Raw genomic sequence first — 19,640 nt, 5'->3', positions numbered from 1 at the left:
CTCCCTCCCTCTGGTGCTCTCTCACCCATCCTTGGGGACAGATGCATTCTCTGGTACTGATGAATGAAAGGGAGCAGCTGCATGCCAAAGGGAAGGACAAGGAGAATGTCAGGAAGCAGGAAAAGCAGGGGAGAGTGAAGAGGGAAGGGGCTGAAGAGGCAGACAGGGAGGGAAAGGCGAAATGGAGGTGGAGGAAGCTGGGCCTGGAAGAGGAGGGAAGTCCATGAAAAGTGTTAAAAGGATGCAGTCGTTTAGTCAGTCAACAAACACTCTGCACCTATCACATATCACACAATGTGCTGGGAGTGGAAGGTGCAGTGGTGAATAAGACAAAATGGGCTTTAAGGGGTGGCGGATGGGGAGTTTGCAAGTGAGAAAGGGGGAGAAAGTGGCCACTTAGAGCAAGAAGAGGCTAAGCATAGTTGGAAACAAGAAGGGAAATATCACAGAGAGAGAGAGAGAGAGAGAGAGAGAGAGAGAGAGAGAGAACCTGCCTCCAGGCCCATCATTGGGTGAGACACAGCCAGAACCACCTGTCGGCCCTGGCTCCGTGAAGACCGAGGCAGGTAAGCTGGGCAGGGGAGAAATTCAGGAAGGGGAGGGACAGGAGTGGGTGGGGGTGGAGGGTCAGACTGTTCACAGTTTTTCACTCAGGCACCCACAGTGGAAAGATGTCTGTGCTACGAGTGGTTCTCAACATTTGGCTGCCCGTTGGGGAGTCACCCGAGGAACTTCCAAACACCATCACCAGGGTCCCACCCCCAGAGATTCTGATTTTCTGGCCCTGGGATGGCACCTGGACTTCAGAATTTATTAATAGCTCTCCAATGAGTCTAAAATGCAGCCAGGGAGAAAGCGAGCATTAGAAGCTGGCTGCCTGGCCTCCTTCCTCTCTGGTGAGAATGGGGGCCATCTTGAAAGAAGCGACCTGTGGGAAGGAAGGGAAGTTGTACGGTGCTTTGAGGGGGTTGTAAATGAGGCTCAAAGACTCCAGTGGTTCTGACAAAAGGATAAGGGGCTCCTGAGAAAGTGCCCCCTTCCTCGGCTATGCCTCTGGTAAGAAAGGAGCAAGATAGCCTGGAAAGAAAGAGAAAACAAGGCAATGGCGGTCTTTAAAAGGGAAGAACAATTCAAGTAACTCAGACCTGCCGAATTCTCTGTTGTTGCACCCTGCTCCCCCACCCACACACATGCACACTTCCCCCCACCCCCTCTGCAGTCTTCATGATGGGGCCTCTGGGGGTGAGAGAGGCACAGCTGCCACAAAAGGTTTGGCAGTGGCCCAGCAGGATATTCAACCGCACCCCCCCCCCAAACTGCCTGCACCCTAATATAGCTGAGTCACTGAACCCGGGTGGAGTCCTCTGCTTGACAGTGAAGCAATCTGAACTTGAAAAATGGCCTGGGAACAGAATGTATGGTTTATATAAACAAGTCCTATGTAGATGTAATTGTATGCAAATATTCATTCTTTAACTCAACATACACTTCCTGCCAGTCCTCTTGTACAGGTTTCAAACCTTCCACTGCAGCTCACAGTGTATGTAGCAGGGGACAGACGTGAAAATAAAAGTGTAGTGTTAGCGAGTGAAGCCCTCTGCAGTCTAGAGAAGGAAAAAAACTGTGGTTCAGTGGGAGTTAGGTGTTCAGAGTTTGAGCAGGGTCTTGAAGGATGTTCAGGAGTTTACCAGGAGACAGGAAGGATAAAGCAGGAAGGCAAACAGAAGAGTAAGTGTTTAAGAAATGTAAAATATTTCCTTGAGGCAAAAGGGTAGGATCTGTAGAAAGGGAATAGGGTGGGGGAGGAAAGATACGCAAGTGTGTGTGAAGGACATTCTTTGCCCCCTAAAAAAGGAGTTTGGGCTTTTCATCCAGAACGGCATAGGGAGCCAATGAAGGTTCTTAACTAGAGGAGTGATAGCTTTTTTTTTTTTTTTTTTAATTTTGAGAGAGAGATCAAGCGGGGGAGAGGGGCAGAGGAAGGGAGAGAGAGAATCTCAAATGAGCTCTGAGTGTGGAGCTCCAAGAGCTCTGAGTACTGAGTGTGGAGCACCAAGCCCAACTCGGGGCTTGATCCTACAACCCTACAAAACCAAGAGTCAGATGCTCAACTGACTGAGCCACCCAGGCACCCCGAAGGAGTCTTGCTTTTAGAGTCTTGTTTTTCAAAGGCGAAGGCTGAGAGGGGTAGACTGGAAGAGAAAATTAACACTTATTCATCAATTACTGTGTACTGGGCATTGGGCTCTGTATTTTATTTGGTCACTCCAACCCTTTATGATAGCTTTTTTCAAGCTGCCAGTCAAGATCAAGAAAAGGAACGGAAAAAAAGGAAGGGAGGGAGGGGGGAAGGGAGAATAACAGCATAGAAATTATCAGGGTGTCGCGGGTAGAAAGGTTTAGTATTGTTTTTGGAAACTTTGCTACACATTTTCACCTGAGTTTTAGGGTACTGTGTCGGGATTCAAATGTTATTTCTCACTGCGGCTTATGGTGTTTTAAAAAAGAACGAGAAGCCGCTGCTGTAAGGTGTAGGTGTGACTAGCCTTATTTTGCAGGTGAGGACATAAGGCGCAGGGAGTTTCAGTACCCTGCCCCTCTGTAAGTGGGATGTAAATTTCAAACCCAGGCTGGTCTGAAGCCAGCGTGGATTCCTGCTCAGTAATGCCAGGCAACTTGCCCAAGTTACGCATGTACAGCAGACCTGGGAAAAAACGTACCCAGGTAGCGCCTCCCAAGGGCTGTATGTACTCACACAGCACCTCATTCAAGGAGGTAAATCGGAAAGGCCCAACTCTCTGTCCGCCCAAGGTGCTGGACAGAATGTATATTCCAAGAGTGCCCTAGACGCACAGAATCGGATTATGAGCGGCAGCCCCGGGAATCTCCTTTTAGAGAGCTTCAGGTGACTCTGGGTGGACCGCCCGTTGTGGCGGGAGGGGAGGGGCGGGTCGCTGCAATAACTAGGTGAGGATGAACAGGGGCTTGAACTGAGATGGCGAAATAATCCCTTCTCTCAGAAGTGTCACGTAGCCCAACTCCCGCTATTGCGTTGAACTCCGATGCCTCGCGGTACAAAGTCACCTGGGGGCTCATTTCCCTCTCCCGAAGCGATAAAGGCGAGGGAAATTAAAAAAAAAAAGGCTGGTGGCTTCCCACTCACCAGCCAAGGGCTTTGAGTAGCCGAAAAGCAGGTGGCTCCCGCCACTCCAGGGCGACACTAGATTGAGGTGTAAAGTGTGTACTATTTATAGGGCATTTCTGGGCCTCACCCTAAGGACTTCTGATTGGCTTTGGGGTAGATCTATCACTCATCTTTTGGGTTCGAGGTGGGTGGAAGGTCAACCACGACCAATACAAAACCACTCCTCAGCTAAGCCCCTCCCCACCTAGCTTCCTGTTGCTGTCCATCAACCACCTCGTAGGCGGGACTTCACGTCCCGCCAATTGGCTGGCGAACATGTCGTTCACTGTTCAGTAAGTTTCCGGTTGGTGCCCTCTACTGTCCATCAGTGACATTTCACAAGTCTATTGGCCAAACCAACGTCGCTCTAGGCGCCTCTCTCTGATTGGATACTAGTGCTGTCGGTCCCCAATGTACTGAACTCTTATTGGTGAACGCTGCCGTCGCTCGGGCGGTGGCGGGCTCCGGGATTGGCGGGTGCTGGGCGGGCGGTGTCAGGCTCTCGGTGGCGGCGGAGGCGGCGGAGGCCAGGGAGGAAGATGTCGTAATGAGCGGTGGGTCCTGACCGCTGCCGGCGGGGTCTTTCCGGCCCCCAAGGGTCGGGAAGACGGGCAGAGGCCGCAGGGAGGGGAAGCCGGGGCCGGGGGTTCCCCCCTGGGACCGGGCCTGGCGCCGGGGCCCGGCTCCGGGAGGGGCGGGGGAGGGAGGATTCCCGCCCGGAGGAGGAGCGGGGCTGGCCAGCCGGGCGGAGGCACCCGGAAGGGGGCGTTCGACTCCCCGCCCCCTCGGAGCCCGCTGGGCGGGAGGGCGGCGCTTCCGGGGGCTGGTGAGAGGTGCGGGCACCCGGGCGTGCCTGGCACCCCCTTCACCCAGTTGCCTACCCACCTCAGTGCTTCCGGCCTGTGGACATAGCCTGGGTCTGCTCTGAGGAGGCGGCCCACGCTCCTCGCGCTAGCCCTGTGTTGGGGGACCCTCCTGCATTCTGACTCGGTACCTACCGGCGATTCAGGGCCCTCCCGAGTGCAGAGAGGGGCGAGGGAGTGCTTAAAATGCAGACGGCGCCAACCACATGGGCACTGCGGGGCCTAGAAGCCAGCCTGGTTCCCGATATACCCCAATGGAGAGATGGTGTGTCAGGACACGAGGGCACCGCCCCCCCCCCCCAAAGGGCAGATGACCTCTTGCCTTAGACTGCGACGTGGACATAAACCTCGTAATGTTTTCACTTGGGTCCTTGAACACCAGCTAGATACCCGCAAGCTCTTAGCAGAATTATGAGCCGTTTAAGAACTTGCTGACAAAGCTCCCAGCCTGTTAGCTGATGCTCCGTCGGTGGGACTGCTGAATCCCAAAAGCCAGGTGCAAACCTAAGGAATGACAGAAGAAATAAAACGGATATTTACTTTCTTTCTCCACCCTGCCTCCATCCCATTGCTGACTTTTGGTTCTCAGCCTCCTACCCGTGCTTCTTGGCTTATGTTCCCAGTGGCTTTCTAATTTTAGTTGAAAAGGAACTGTGTCTTCTCTTTGGGCAATTGAGAAACCTGTCCTCACCGCATTCCTTGGTTTTGACTCCAGTATACCGTCATGTTTATTTCTTAATTAACTTGATCCAGGGGGACTCCATCTGGCTTTTCTCAGTGCACATTCTCCCAAAGTTTGTTTCTTCTTGAGGCTACTTCTTGCTCCCTTATTTGTGGTTTCCTAGAGAAAGGGAGGGAAGAGCTTGTAGATCTGCTTTAAGCAAGGAATTGGCTCACAGTCCCCCATTACGCTGATTTAATTGCAGAAAAAAGGGTGATGACTGTTTCAAGGTATATTAGCATGCACTGTCTACGACTTGGCATGCTGTACCCCAGAAGGCCTTAAGTATCACAATGGAGGGCTAAGCGTTGAGTTGGTATTTTGGATAAGATTTTTAGGGCTAGAAAGTTCAGGGTGTTGGCCAGTTCACAGAGAGGTTGTTGAGGGAACAGTGGTGAAGTCAACACCGTAGAAGTCATTTTGATTAATAACACAAAGAAGCCCGTTGTCTGCAATAATGAATATAACTGCAGTGTCTTGTTTTGTTTTAAATTCTTGTGTGCGATGAAGGGGGCGAATCTGTCAGACAACCTATCAGTTGGGCTGATGATGTCAATGTTCCAGTGGCTTCCAACAGGCATTAATACCTGTTGGAAATGGATTCTCATTGGCTGGGGCGATTGGTAAGTTTTCTAATTCTGGTTCTTCCGCTTGGTTGTACAGAGGCTTAACCCCTCTTCATTTAAAAGCAGTAACAACAAGGAAAAAAAAAAGCCGGTCTGACATAATTATAAACTCCCTGAGCTAGGCTGCTAAAGACACAATGTCTTTGCCAAGGAGACCCAAGTGGAATTAGTTCATAATTGGATCCTCACCTCACTGCCCTGTAAGGGGAGCTGGCTCCAGGAGGAAGAGTTTGGCACCAGTGTTGACAGCACATAGACTGGCCGGCTTTTTTCTCTCAGATTCTATTAAAGTTTGGGCCTCCGGAGGCCTGTCGGAGGAGAGAAGCTGAAAGAAGATTTTGGCAAATATCTGGGTAAAGGAGCTTCGTGGCATAATAGCATATAGGGCAGTTCATTTTGATATCTTGTCCTTGAACTTCTTCGTTCTTTCGTTGATTACTAGCAGCCTTTTGGAGAAGTTGCAGGGTCCCTTGTAGCTTGAACAGTCCTTTACAATAGGCATGTGATAATTCCTGACTCTGCTTTCAGAGAGTATTGCCGAACCAGGGCCCTCATGAAGACGTCCTAAGCTTGTTGCCACTGGTCGGTAGACCCTGGTACTGGCTTGAGTTCAGCAATCTTCTAGACCTTTGTCACCATACATTTCTATGATGGAAATGTAGCATCTTCTTCTGTGACTTACCTTCACTCCCTCTGTTCTCTGCTTACCCACAAATTGGAAGGCTTGCTTCCAAGGATAGAAAAATGTAGTAATTAAAGTGTATACAGAGTATTAGAAATTGTAGAGATGTGAACTCTTCTGAGTTTAAACAATTATGGGGTCTAGTCTGAAACCTTGCGGGCTGAAGACTTGAAGTAAAATGTATTTGGAGAAGCGCCAGTACTTATGAGTTTGGATAGCTTAACGGGATTAGGGAACTTCTCATAAGTTCTAAACGAGGAACGCTTGACCCACATGCTGGACTGAGAGGTGGACATCATTATGGAATGAATTCGTTGACGTTTTTGCTTATTTGTTTTTTGCTACGAATTAGGAGGGTAAAAACATGGGGCATTACCAACTCCAGGGCACCGTCAGCCTAAGTATCGGGAAAGGATTAGAGATTGCCCTGGAAGAGATGTTCCCCGGTGGTACTGGTAGATTTGTCCTAGTTGACAGGATTCTGAAAGGGAAAACTGATTTTTCCACTGCCTCACGCGATGCTAGAAAGAGAACCCAGGAGCAAGCTCAGTCAGCACTCACTGCTTAGCTTCCCCCACACGGCCAGGAGGTGCTCTTTCTGGGTGCTCCGAGGCTGTCACCGGCACAGGGCATTACCGTGTGCTTCTCATCAGGACGTGCCCTGGGGAGCCGAGCTCTGCTCAGGAGCAAGGGAGCACAACAGGGCTGAGTGCCCAGGTTAGATGCTGTTCAGTCTGTCCCCGTGAATGGCTTCGAGCAGTGTTGAGATGTCCAGGCTGTTTGTGTCACCGGAAGAGCATGTGTGCAGGTCCAGCTGTTTGCATCCCTCCTTTGGACGTCTCATTCCTTAGCTGCAGCTGGTGTCAGCTTCAGAGTTGTGTGCTGTACCTGGCCGGAAGCCTCACCACGTCATAATGCCAGCGTTTAGCTTGGGGGACTGTTGTTTTTGAGACTGAGGGCTCTGAGATGCCGGTTTGCCCTTAGGCCATGACTTAGGCTGTTAGGTGGCCTCTTTCACCTCAGCCACGGGGTGAAAAGTGGCCCAGGAACCAACAGCAGACTCTGGCCTGCCCACTGCCAAACGTCCTCTTTCGAGAGCTTCCTCTTTGGCGTATTTGTTAGCTTTCCCCTGGGGCTCAGTGGAATCATGGAGCGGCTTCCCAGAGAGTGTGACTAGGGACTAAGAGACAGCAGGCAGGGCTGTGTGATTGAAAGTGGAGTATTTCTGCCCCTGGCCAGTGTCGGGCTGAAGGCTTCTCATATTAGCCTAAAGACAGACCAAAACCTTTCCCAGCCTTCCGAACGGTAAATGGTAAGCCAGCCCTCTCTTCCCAGGGGAAATGAAGTCAGTGCTCATTTCACAACTGGTCCGAGCTGGGGATGAATGTGGGCGTGACTCACAAGTAAATGTGCCAAAGCAGAGAAAACACGTGTTTGTACACAGTGGTTTTCTAGGGGGAAAAAGTGTATCTTGGTTTCTTTTTCTCTCCTGTTCCCTAAGAGCGGTCTGGGACCAAGTATTCTTTGTACCATTTCCTGGGACTGCTCTGTCAGGGTGAAGAGCTGCCCTGGGTCCCCACACACTTCTCCAGTGTCCCTTCCAGTACCACTGGCTGTGACCCAGGCAGGATGCAAACTAGCAAATGACAGTCACATTTCGAGAAGGCATATTCATATAGCCAGCCCTCATTATCTTAACTCATTTGGAAAAGAATTCCCCTTCCCTGGTGCAGGTTCATTGAAAGAAGCATTGAAAATCGGTACCTGGTGTGTGGTGATGAGGTGTGTGCTTTGAGATCTTTGTCCGGGTGCAGGACTGGACTGTGCGGGTCTGCACACAGGCACTTGTCCCCACGTGAGGCAGTGGGCGGGCTTGGGAGTTCCATCTGGGACAGCATCAGCTGAGCTGACCTGGCGGGTGGATTCCAGCCTCATGCCAGGACATGCACATCTGTGGGTTTTCTCCTGTGGTTCTTAAAACTCCATTTAGGCTCTCCCACTCTGCAGTCTCCAGGATTCATTCACTCATCCATTCAAAAAATATACACTAGGCACCTACTATGTGCCAGGTAGGAGGGATACATGGGTGGGTAAGGGAAGGAGAAGTTCCTTGCTTTAAGAAGCCTACATCTTAGTGGATGACAATAAATAAGTAACTACTGGATATTAGACAATGAGAAGTGGTACGAAGAAAAAGAGAAGACAGAAGAATGTGAAAGGGTGCAATTTATATAGGGTGGTCAGGGAAGGTTTCAGTGAGAAGGTGACATGTGAGTAAAGCCACAGAAGGAGGGGAGAGATTGAGCCATGCTCAGTCTGGGGTGGGGGGCGGGGGAGGTTGAGAACTCAGCCAAGGAGGACAGCAAGTGCAAAGGCCCTGAGAAGGGGCTGTACCTAGTATGTTGGAAAGCAGCAGGGAGACCAGCGTGGCCGAAGTAGTGAAGAGGAGGGACAGGATAGGTCAGATAGGGTCCTTATGTGTCACGGTGGGGACTTCAGTTCTTACTTTGAATGGGAGACAGGATGCTCTTGGGGGGCTCTGAGCAGAGGAGTACTGTGATTTCATTTAAGTGTGATGGGTCTCATTCTGGATGCATGTTGAGAGCAGACTGACGGGAACAAGGTCACAAGCCCGGCTAGGAGGCTTTTGCAGTTAACCGAGTGACAGATGATGAGGATCTGAATCTGGGTGATAACAGGTGGTGGTGAAAGCAGTCAGATTCTGAATGTATTTTGTACTTTCAAAATGCATTTTCTACCTTGAACCGAAACACTGTTTGGTGGATGTCATATGTAGAGTGTGGAAAAAAAGAAGGGTCAAGTATGCCGTACAGGGTTTTAGCACCGAGCTGCTGGAAGGACAGAATTCCATTCACTGCACGGGGAAGTTTGAAGGAGACACAGAATTAGGACGATACCAGGCATTGGTTAGATCTGAGATGCTTGTTGACATATCCAAGAGGAGGTGTCAGTAGGCAGTCGGATATACAAGATATAAGTTTGGGAGTCATCGTTATATAGAACCTATATGTTACTGGTTGTTAAAATGCTGTGAGGCTAGATGAAACCGCCCAGGAAATAGGTATAGACAGAAGAAAAATAAATGCTGAGACTGCACCCTGGGGCAACTCAACCAGTTAGAATTTGAGAGGAGAGGAGGACCCGGCAAAGGAATACTTTGAAAAAGTAGCTAGAGACATAGATCAACCTGGCAAGTGTGTTCCCGAAGCCAAGTGTAGAAAGTGTTTCAAGGAGAAAGAGGGGTCAGCTGTCAGATCAACACATAAAATAAGGTCTAAGAATTAACTGTTGGATATAGCAACGCAGAGGTCACTGGTGGCACAAGCAGTCTTTGTGGCATGGGCAAAAACCTGGAGCAGGTTCAAGAAAGACTGGCAGGAGAGGAATTAGGGGCAGCACTTATGGGTACCTCTTGCAAAGGGTTTTGTTTGAAAAGGGGAGAAATAACAGCTTTTAACTGCTGAAGGGATTTTTTTAATGTTTATTTATTTTTTGAGGGTGGGGATGAGAGGTAGAGAAAGAGACAGAGAATCTGAAGCAGACTCCAAACTGTCAGTGCAAAGCCCAACGTGGAGCTTGAACTCGTGAACCGTTAGATCATGATCTGAGCTGAAACTAAGAGTCAGATGCTTAACCAACTGAGCCACCCAGGTGCCCCGGGAATTTTTTAAATTTTTGTTGTTGTTGTTTTAGAGAGAGAGAGAGAGAGAGGTGAGGAAGGGGCAGAGAGAAAGAGAAAGAATCCCAAGCAGGCTCTGCAGTGTCAGCACAGAGACTGACACGGGGTTTGAACTCACAAACCATGAGATCATGACTTGAGCTGAAACCCAAGAGTCAGAAGCTTAACCCCCTCAGCCCCCAGGTGCTTCAAACTGATGAAGGGAATTTTAACTTCCTGATGAAATCGTGGGCCCACTAAGAGGCGTGGCCTGAGCCGCCTTTAGCCTGAGGCATTAGCAAGCCGCCACTCAGAGTTGTTCTCATTTATGGAAAGTCAGTGAAGTTCCTTTTACCCTTACTGAGCTCCTTTATATAGTTATTGTGGTGCTGGAGGCTTGCTTGTCTGCAGTTTGGTGTTTTTAACCACCAGTGTTGCTGCTCCCTCCGTGCAGGCTGGTTCTCTCAGCCCATTTATGAACTCCCTTCAAGGTCCAACTTTGTTCTCTAAAACCAGCCACGGCTTGCTTTTCCCTTACCAACTCTGAATTCTTCCAGGCCAGGCAACTGGGAGAAACTGTTCTGTTGGCTTCTGGCCCAGCTGAGCTGACCAAAATAGCCTGCAGAAGGACTGTTTGTGCAGAGTGAAATTCCTCCAGGGGAAATACCATAGCGGATGGCCAAGAAGGCCATGGTAGGAACCCATGAGGCCAAAAAAGAAAAAAAAAAAAAAAGCCAGGTACTGCCAAGTCCTGGCTATGGAGTTTGACCCAAGTTCTCTCCAGAGGGAAAAGAGCTTCCTAAAGCTTATTGTGGTATTTCTTAGGTCCCCTTCTCTCTCATTCCCTGTGTCTCAAGAGTAATGTTCTCAAGTGAAAGACCAGTGGAGCGGCCCCCAGTCTGATGGCCAGGGCTTCAGGGTCCTGTCTGAGGCCTCCTCCTGTTACCGGTGCTTCCTGAGCCAGGCCATTGGAAAGACCCCTAGGACAGACACCACTCATTGCCCTGTGATAGGGGAAGGGGCCTGTGGGACCTTTACACGGGCATACAGCACAGGCTCTTGCCCCAGACTTGGGGGTTGGGAGGGAAGAGGTCAGGAAAGATCTTCCCTGCTTAAGTGAATTATAAACCGAGCTCTAAGGACTGGAGTTAGCCAGACAAATGCCAGAAAGAGCAAGCTTAGGCTCCAAGTGAGAGAGGGCGTGTCGTAGTTCCAGAAATGGAAAACACTGAAGTGCCTGTGGGGAGAGTCTGAAGAGCAAGAGATAAAGGAGAGGTAGAGGGGGAGGGGCAGAGTGTTTTTGGCTTTTATAAGCTTATCCTAAGATCATCTGAAGCTATTGAAAGGTATAATGGGGGGGGGGGAGGTTGGCGGCTGGATGGGATTTGCATTTTAAAGATTCTTCTGACACTGATAGTGGAGGCTGGATTAGAGGGGGCCAGGCCAGAGGCTGGGGAGCCATTTTGAAGACTCTGGGCAGTATTCCAGGCCGAGCAGAAGGTGGTTAGTGCCAGGGTCGGGGCAAAGGGGATTGGAGAGTGGTGAGTGGATTGGAGAGAGGTTTATATTTAGGAGATAGACTCATGAGGGCTTGATGAGTCATAGGCAAAGAGGATGATGTTCAGGTTTCCTTGTGATTGGAAATACCAGACAGAAGTTGGTTGCCCCAGAGACTACTATTATTCATCGAGCCCACAGGCACTGAAGGGCCCCTGTGTTGTGTGTAGCAGTGCAGTGAAAACCGGCCCCCCCCCCCCCCCCACCCCTCTGCGAATATCAAGCCTGTGATTATTTAATGGGTGGCGAGTGTTACCAGAGGGGTTAACCTCATCTCAGGGGTCTGAGTAAATGACAGCTGGGTACATAGTGGGCTCTCAATAAATTTTTCTGGGGAAAAACCAGGCTGAGACGTGAAGGGTGAGTAGGTGTTAGCTAGTAAAGAGAGAAGAAAGAGCCCTGAGCAAGGAAAGGTCAGTGGCAGAGATGAAAGCTTCAAGGATCTGGAAGAGGGCCTGTGGAGGCCGGGGATGAGAACGCTGGGGAGAGGATGGGCAGAGTTGGCAGCTCGGTGTGGGAAGTCCTGTGGCCCACCCAAGTGGAAGGCTCACAGAGGGCCGGATGTACCCGCCTGCCCCTCAGGAGAGCTGGGCCACATGCAGATCCAGGAGGGGGCAGTCTGTGGACAGTACCTGGAGCCCTGTGAGTGGGCATGGTCACCTGTGGAACAGGTATTGGGTGAGAAGGATGGGTGTTGAGGAACAGAACCCGAAAGGGGAAGAGGAGGCTGGAGAGATAGGAGAAGATCCATGGGAATTTTGAGGCGTTGGGAATAGTCAGGGTCAAGAACTGCTGACGAGGGTCTGTTGGATCTAGCAGGGAGGAGGTCTTGGGTGACCCAAGCAGGAGCAGGGAGAGCAGAGAGCCAGGGTCAAAGTGCTGATGCTGCTGCTCAGGGAAATAAGCAAGTGAGAAAGGAGGGAAACAGTAAAGTGCCGGCAGCTTTTCCACCAGGCCTGTACAGAACGAGCCCAGAGACTCAGGGGCTGCTTCTCAGCTGGTGTTCGAACTAGACTGGCTTCCAGTCTGGGGAAAGGAAAGTCAGGGGTGGTGCCATCAGGCCCTAGACCCCACCCCGCCCCACCCCCCAACCCTCCAGTCTGGAAGCCTCCCTTGATGCCCTTGGCATTCCTTGGAGCCTGAGAGAGCTACTGTTGCTTGTGTAATAAATCACTGTAAAACTTCACCAGCCAAGGGACTGTTGGGGAAGTTCTAGCTAACCTGAATTAATGAAAAGTCTGAATGGCACAACTCTGAAAGGAATGCAGCTTTTTCTTTCAAGAACACTTAGGAAATCCCACTCACCAGTGCTGCTAAGTGTAGGTTTCAGTGACCGGATCTAAACTGCTGTTAAAAGCACGAAGTACAATTGAAATGGTCGAAGTGGCATAAAACAATTACGTGGTTTTGCGCAAGAGTCCCTTTGCAGTCTTCATACACTATTTAGCCTCCCTTTGAATAGTATGAAGACAAAGTTAAGCACAATTTATGTCCAAATTACACATTTTAAATATAAGGTTCCAAATTAATGAGGTTCTAAAGTACCTTTGATCATCGTCTTGCAGTTACACATCTATGCTTACTTCTGAACCACTTTTCATTTCCAAACACCCAACTGGAAATGCTTCTCTTTTCCCTTTCATGGTTAATCCCAGGATATAGTTCTCCAGTGGTAGGGAGATCAGTCTCTGTTTTGGTTGCCCAAGCCTGCAGCCGAGGGGCCACAAAGCTCTGAGTGACACTAGGAGAGATACTTACAAACACTGGTTTGAAATCTAGAGGGTTATTTCAAGAGCCAACTGGGGAGGAAAATGAAACCAAGCCCAAATGGTACAAGGTCGTCGCGCACCAGCAGGCTGCTTCGGTAAATGCTGCTGTAACTTCCTAACTGAAGAATCGCTCTGAGCCCAACCTGGTCTCCAAACAGTTTGAGTCCAGGGTAACAACAACTGTAGAGGGAGAAAGGGAGATGAGTAAGAAGCTCGAGGCCTTTTTTCAAGTTGTTTGCACTCTGTCCCATCCTAGTGTCCTTCTATTTCAGAGCAGAGGATGTCTGCGGGAGTCAGTCACCAATTTTAGCTAAGTGAACCTGAGCCCAGGGGAGCCTCCTGGGAGAGCCCCTGCCTTCCCTTCCCATCCTTGGCTGCAAGTAACTCATTTTGTGTTTTTAATCGCAACATGGCCTGAGAATTGAAAAAGTCTTATAAAAGTTCGTTTAGTCCAGCTTCCCACCCCATCTAGACATCCCATCTCTGACAGAGACACACATCCTGCCTCTGTCTAAACGATTCCAGAAAAGGCAACGGATTCTATCTTTTGAAAGTTTTCCCTTCTGTTAATCCAAAATCTGCCCTCTTTTTTTTTTTTTTTTTTTTAAGTAAACTCTGCCTGCAATGTGGGGCTCAAACTTATGACCCCGAGATCAAGAGTTACATGCTCAACTGACTGAGCCAGCCAGGCATCCCCAAAATCTGCCTTCTTGAAGTTACCACCCTAAAGTCTTGAACCACCTATGGGATAAGCCCCCTGGTGGATATAAGTCAGTCTGGCATCCTGGTCATACCATTGCTCCTGTCCTCTGACCAAGCTCCAATTGAAAATGCCCCTTTCAAAATGTCCCTCAGAATGAAAGCTGACACTCCAGATGTGGCCCAGTTGTGCAGAACGCACTCGGACGATTAACTTATTCTTCTGTGATTGAACTTTTGGAAATTCAGTCCAAGATTGCAGTAGCTTTTTTGGCAACCACATCTAGATTCTATTGCCTCCCGTTTAGCTTTGAGAAGAACCCACTGGGGCTTTTTCACAGGAGAGCCACTGTTAAGCTCCGTCTTCCTGTCCTGCATGCATGTGATTTTTTTTTTTTTTTTAACCCAAGGGCAAGATGTACTCAACTACAAAGTTTAAACCACTGTTTATTTATTACCCACTGTGTGCTCGCTGCTCTCCGTAGTAATTATTGATGCCTCCTAGAATCCCAGGAGGCGCTGTGCCCTTTGTCTTACGGCGCAGTGAGGCTGAGAGGGACGCCCCCGCCACCCCACAGGTGACAGCACAGACCCAGCTCTCATTTAGTTCTGGATGGAGCCTCATGCTCTAAAAGCACTGCACATACTAGTTTTTAAAGATCTCTGAACCCTAATACTGACACCCATTGTATTTATAACCCTCAGTTTTGTGGCATCTGCGAGTTGAACTTGCCTGCTTGGTCTTTGCATGGTTTTCCAAACTTCAGTGGTGAATCGACTACTCTAAAGCCACGTTTTCCAGCCTCTAGGGTGCAGAACCAATTTAGTGAGTCATAGCCAGCATTTAAAAAAAATGAAATAGAGTAGAAAAATACCCAAGCACATCACACAGAGTAACGTAGATTTTGTTTCAGGAAACTCAGTGCCTGAGCATAGGACAGGGAGGCGTGTGGGTGCGCGCATACTCAGTCTTTACGTAAATTGTTTTTATAACTGTGGTTCGTGGTCAGAATGCTTTGAACATCACTGCTCTAAAGGAAAAATGTTTTTGAGTCAACTTAGATTGTCTTCATTAGAATGCTGCAGCCTTACTTAATTGTGCACAGAAATCTGTTTATCAACTCATTGATCTAGCTCCTATAAAATTAATTAACTACAAAAAAGCCAGTAAGAATCACATCAGCAACTTCCTTCTGGGAGGATGACACTTGATGGAACCCGTATCGCGGCTGTCAGCAGCAGCGTGCCACAGCCTCGACACCTCAGGCTCCCTGAGCTGCAGACACCTACCCTGCAGCGTCTAGTGCAACACAGCCCTCCCACGCTTCTTAAGAGCCGTCATCCCTCACTTTGCACAAACGTGAATTAAATGTGCAGAATTAAGTTGTCTTAATTAGCCCACGCAGTTAGAGCGGCGCCACTTGGCACTGGTACTGCTGTGAAAACACACACACAGGCCCCGAAACAGGCAAAGCCCGGTAAAGCAGCAGTCACCCAGTGATCTCTATAGCATGCGTTCATTTTTAAAAGACCATCACAGTGAAAACACCGGAATAAAACATTCTGGTAGAAAAAGCACGGGTCTCCCAGGAGAAGCTGCCGACCCTTGCCCTGGGGCCCACCCCTGAGTTTGAGACACCCTGGTGGACCTTGCAGCAAACTCCCCAGGGTGTGTGGATCTCAGCCCTTTTAGGTAGAGGCACATTCAGCTTAGCCCCCAACCCAGACTATCCTGCCTGTGTTTTTGTTTTTGTTTTTGTTTTTTTCCTTCTCGTTTATAAGGATATTACGAAAATTTCAGTCAGATCCCTTGTTGAACTAAAACACACAGCATAACACCCTTCTCTTGGTGTATCCATGCAAAACCCCAGGAAACAAGCATGACTCATTTTTTTTGCAACCCTGTGCTTATTCCTTACGATCACTGCTTCCTTACTGCAGTAATTGTAGCGTGCGGTCATCTGTTCTAGCATTTTGCCGAGGATCAGTGTCTGTATTATTGCAGGATCTCCTAATACGATTTTGCCTAGAGCTGCCCTCTGGCTTCTCATATACTTTGCGAGTGTGCCTGTAAAGTCTTACTCTGGAGTGCAGTTTGTGTGGCCCTAGGGCCTGGAAACCATTGAAGGCATCGGTCTTGCTGGCCCATCGTCTGTCCTGGGCTTAGTTCCTTCCCCTTGACTTTTTCTTTCCCTTCCCCCTACCTTTCCCGTGGAAGAATGACTCTCCCCCAGAGGCCAGCCTAGACGGAATGGTTTGAGTAGTTGCCCTCTCTCCATGACTTCAGTCCTCTTCCCAGAAGATCAGGGGGCTCGCTGCCTTCTCCAGTCTCCAGACTAATAACCTGGTTTCTGTACTTCCTGAAAGCTACTTTCCAGAGGTTCAAGGTACAAGTCTCACTGCCCAGTGCCCTTCTCCTTAGTGACTTATGAACTACAAGATGGCATAGATTCTTTGCCCCAATTCTCATGATTTCCACTTTACTTATATTTCTCTTAGATCGGATTTAAGTTCAGAGTATTGATTCCCTTTGTTACTTCCTCAGCGTTCTTTAGTTTTCTTTATTTAAAATTTAAAAAAGCACAATAGGGCGCCTGGGTGGCGCAGTCGGTTAAGCGTCCGACTTCAGCCAGGTCACGATCTCGCGGTCCGTGAGTTCGAGCCCCGCGTCAGGCTCTGGGCTGATGGCTCGGAGCCTGGAGCCTGTTTCCGATTCTGTGTCTCCCTCTCTCTCTCTGCCCCTCCCCCGTTCATGCTCTGTCTCTCTCTGTCCCAAAAATAAATAAAAACGTTGAAAAAAAATAAATAAATAAAAAAGCACAATAGAGTATATTCATTGTGGGAAAATGAGAAAATCCAGGAAAACAAGGAGAATAATTCTGAGTCAAATGAAATTCTACCACCAAGGGATAATGGCCTTTAACATTTCAGCATTTTTAAAGACTTTTCCTGCTGTACTCCTATTTAGAAATATAACACATTTAACAAAAATAGAGTTTACTCTGTTTTCATTCTTTTTGTTATATTCAGTCATTAGTTCTAGTCTTGGCGACACCTTTGGGGCCATACCTACTATCCTATATAAATTTGCTTAAAGCAGTTCCCCATGTGCTGAAGATCCATACCTGGGCCGTTGTGCCTTTGTAATAAAGGCTGAGAATAAAGCACCTAAGGTTTCCTCATGGAGCAGGTGTGTCCTTGTAGAGATCCTGGCTGAGGGATGCTTCTCTCCCAGGCTGGCTTGGCACCTAGCTTTAGCAAGAGCGAGCAAGAAGCTTGGGTTAGAACTAGGGAGTTAGCTGCGGGGGAGGCGGGAGGGCGCCTCCAAATAGGGATTCCGATCTAGCTAGGGAGAGTCAGCAGTACCCTGTAGAGAGAACTCCATTAGGTGACTGAAGCTGCCCTTGGTATAGTCTTGTATCATCACGTTCTCCCAGGCTTTATGATGGCTGGAGACAGGACCAGCTGTCCTCACAGCCCCAGATGGCCAAGTTGGAGGAGAGGAAAGAAGGTCATCTGCTAACGGGCACCTGGGTGGCTCAGTCGTTTAAGCATCCAGTTTCAGCTCAGGTCATGATATCATGGTCAGTGATTTCGAGCCCCGCGTCAGGCTCTGCGCTGACAGCCCAGAGCCTGGAGCCAGCTTCAGATTGTGTGTCTCCCTCTCTCTGCTCCTTCCCCACTCACACTCTTTCTCTGTCTCTCAAAAATTAATAAAGTTTTTTTTTTTTTTTTTTTTAAAGAAAGGTATAGGGTTGCTAATCTTGAGTGGGGAGATGTGAGGAAAGGTTAACATCTCTTGGAGAAGCAGCAGCAAAGAGGCGAAAAGAGTGTCTGAGCCAGTGGGCTTGGGTTCTGTTCCAGCATCTTGTGCATTGTTCTGTCTCTTTCCTTCCAGCAGGTCCACAGACCAGCATGGCTGCCACTGCCGCTGTCAGTCCCAGTGACTACCTGCAGCCCGCCGCCTCCACCACCCAGGTGAGTGGGCAGTGGCTTCTGAGGGTTGGGGCTGCATTGGCCTGGAAGCACTCCCGGAAGCCGACATTAAACCACAGCCAAAAGCTCTGTACTGGCTAGGATACGAGACCCGGGAAGGTTCGGTTATCTGCTTTCTCTGAACTAAGAAGCCAGGGCTGCTTACCTAAGATGACACAGTTGAGCCGAGGGAAAAGCAGGGTTAAACTCAAGGTCCCTTCCACCAGGCCCCCTGACCATAAAAGGGAAACAGAGGCTGTGTCCCTACACAGAGGCTCTGTCCCTGTAGCCTCAAAAGAGCAGCCCTCCCCACTTTACCAGAGTGTTTATTCTTCCTGTTGGCCCTCCCTTCCTCTTTCCCTGCCTCCCTTCCTCAGCCCTTCCTCAGCTGAGGAATCAGGGTCCCCTTCACCCCTGTGATGGGCCCATGGACTTCTGTCTAAGAGCTGAGGATGGCTCCGTGAGCCTTAAGAAACAAGGGTAGTGGGAAGTAAGGGTGTTAGTTTACCCTGCCATGGGGGCTTCTGGAGAGTTCCTTCCTGAGGAAGGCATTGCCCATTCTTTCTCCCTGAGAGAAAGCAGAGCCAGCAGGGAGGGGGAGGATGCTGGCACCCTGCCTACCACAGCGGTGGCGAAGAGCCTGCCAAGGGCCACGAAGGGCAGAGGGTGGCTGGGCAGTGGGTTCACACCTCACTTTCTCTCCGCCTGTTCTCTCGCAGGATTCCCAGCCATCTCCTCTAGCCCTGCTTGCTGCAACATGTAGCAAAATTGGCCCTCCAGCTGTTGAAGCTGCGGTGACGCCTCCTGCTCCCCCCCAGCCCACGCCACGGAAACTCGTCCCCATCAAACCTGCCCCTCTCCCCCTCAGTCCTGGCAAGAATAGCTTTGGAATCTTGTCCTCCAAAGGAAACATCCTTCAGATTCAGGGGTCACAACTGAGTGCATCCTATCCTGGGGGGCAGCTGGTGTTTGCCATCCAGAACCCCACTGTGATCAACAAAGGGACCCGGTCAAATGCCAATATCCAATACCAGGCGGTCCCTCAGATCCAGGCGAGCAATTCCCAGACCATCCAGGTACAGCCCAGTCTCACCAACCAGATCCAGATCATCCCCGGCACCAGCCAAGCCATCATCACCCCCTCACCGTCCAGTCACAAGCCTGTCCCCATCAAGCCAGCCCCCGTCCAGAAGTCAAGTACGACTACCACTCCTGTGCAGAGCAGCGCCAATGTGGTGAAGCTGACAGGTGGGGGCGGCAATGTGACGCTCACGCTGCCCGTCAACAACCTCGTGAACACCAGTGACTCCGGGGCCACCGCTCAGCTCCTCACGGAGAGCCCCCCCACACCACTGTCTAAGACTAACAAGAAAGCCCGGAAGAAGAGTCTGCCTGCCTCCCAGCCCCCCGTGGCTGTGGCTGAGCAGGTGGAGACGGTGCTGATCGAGACCACTGCGGACAACATCATCCAGGCAGGAAACAACCTGCTCATTGTTCAGAGCCCTGGTGGGGGCCAGCCAGCCGTGGTCCAGCAGGTCCAGGTGGTGCCCCCCAAGGCCGAGCAGCAGCAGGTGGTGCAGATCCCCCAGCAGGCCCTGCGGGTGGTGCAGGCGGCATCTGCCACCCTCCCCACCGTCCCCCAGAAGCCCTCCCAGAACTTTCAGATCCAGGCGGCTGAGCCGACGCCTACTCAGGTACCGCACTCACCCTCTGCACCTGCCTCCCTCTCCTTCGCACTGAATGGCTGACGCTCCGTTCCCCCTGGGCTTGCTCTGGAAGATGGTGCTGATGCATTTCCCACTTTTACCTGAGTGCTAGGATTCAGCATCGTCTGGGGTGGGCAGGAAGTGGCCATTTGGGCCGGCAAATGGGCTCTCTTCGGTTC

The 19,640-nt window shown here is 50.1% G+C and overlaps 1 protein-coding gene across 4 annotated transcripts in view; it reads left to right on the top strand.

Moving 5' to 3' along the window:
• Window positions 1-403: 403 nt before the first annotated feature.
• SP2 (Sp2 transcription factor) overlaps window positions 404-19,640 on the top strand; it is a 31,264-nt gene continuing 12,027 nt past the window's right edge. The window contains exons 1-3 of one of the 4 annotated variants that reach the window (XM_049637503.1): window positions 404-566; window positions 17,679-17,758; window positions 18,475-19,449. In XM_049637503.1, the coding sequence (XP_049493460.1) occupies window positions 17,696-17,758; window positions 18,475-19,449 (1,038 nt within the window). In that variant the 5' untranslated portion in view covers window positions 404-566; window positions 17,679-17,695. Of the gene's footprint in view, window positions 567-3,654; window positions 3,739-3,837; window positions 5,392-17,678; window positions 17,759-18,474; window positions 19,450-19,640 lie in introns of those variants that run through there. The other 3 variants (XM_049637501.1, XM_049637500.1, XM_049637502.1) reach the window with 3 other exon arrangements.

Source organism: Panthera uncia, chromosome E1, assembly GCF_023721935.1.
Source record: "Panthera uncia isolate 11264 chromosome E1, Puncia_PCG_1.0, whole genome shotgun sequence".
In the NCBI taxonomy this organism is placed as follows: Eukaryota; Metazoa; Chordata; class Mammalia; order Carnivora; family Felidae; genus Panthera; species Panthera uncia.
This window is presented reverse-complemented; position numbering and strand designations above follow the sequence as displayed.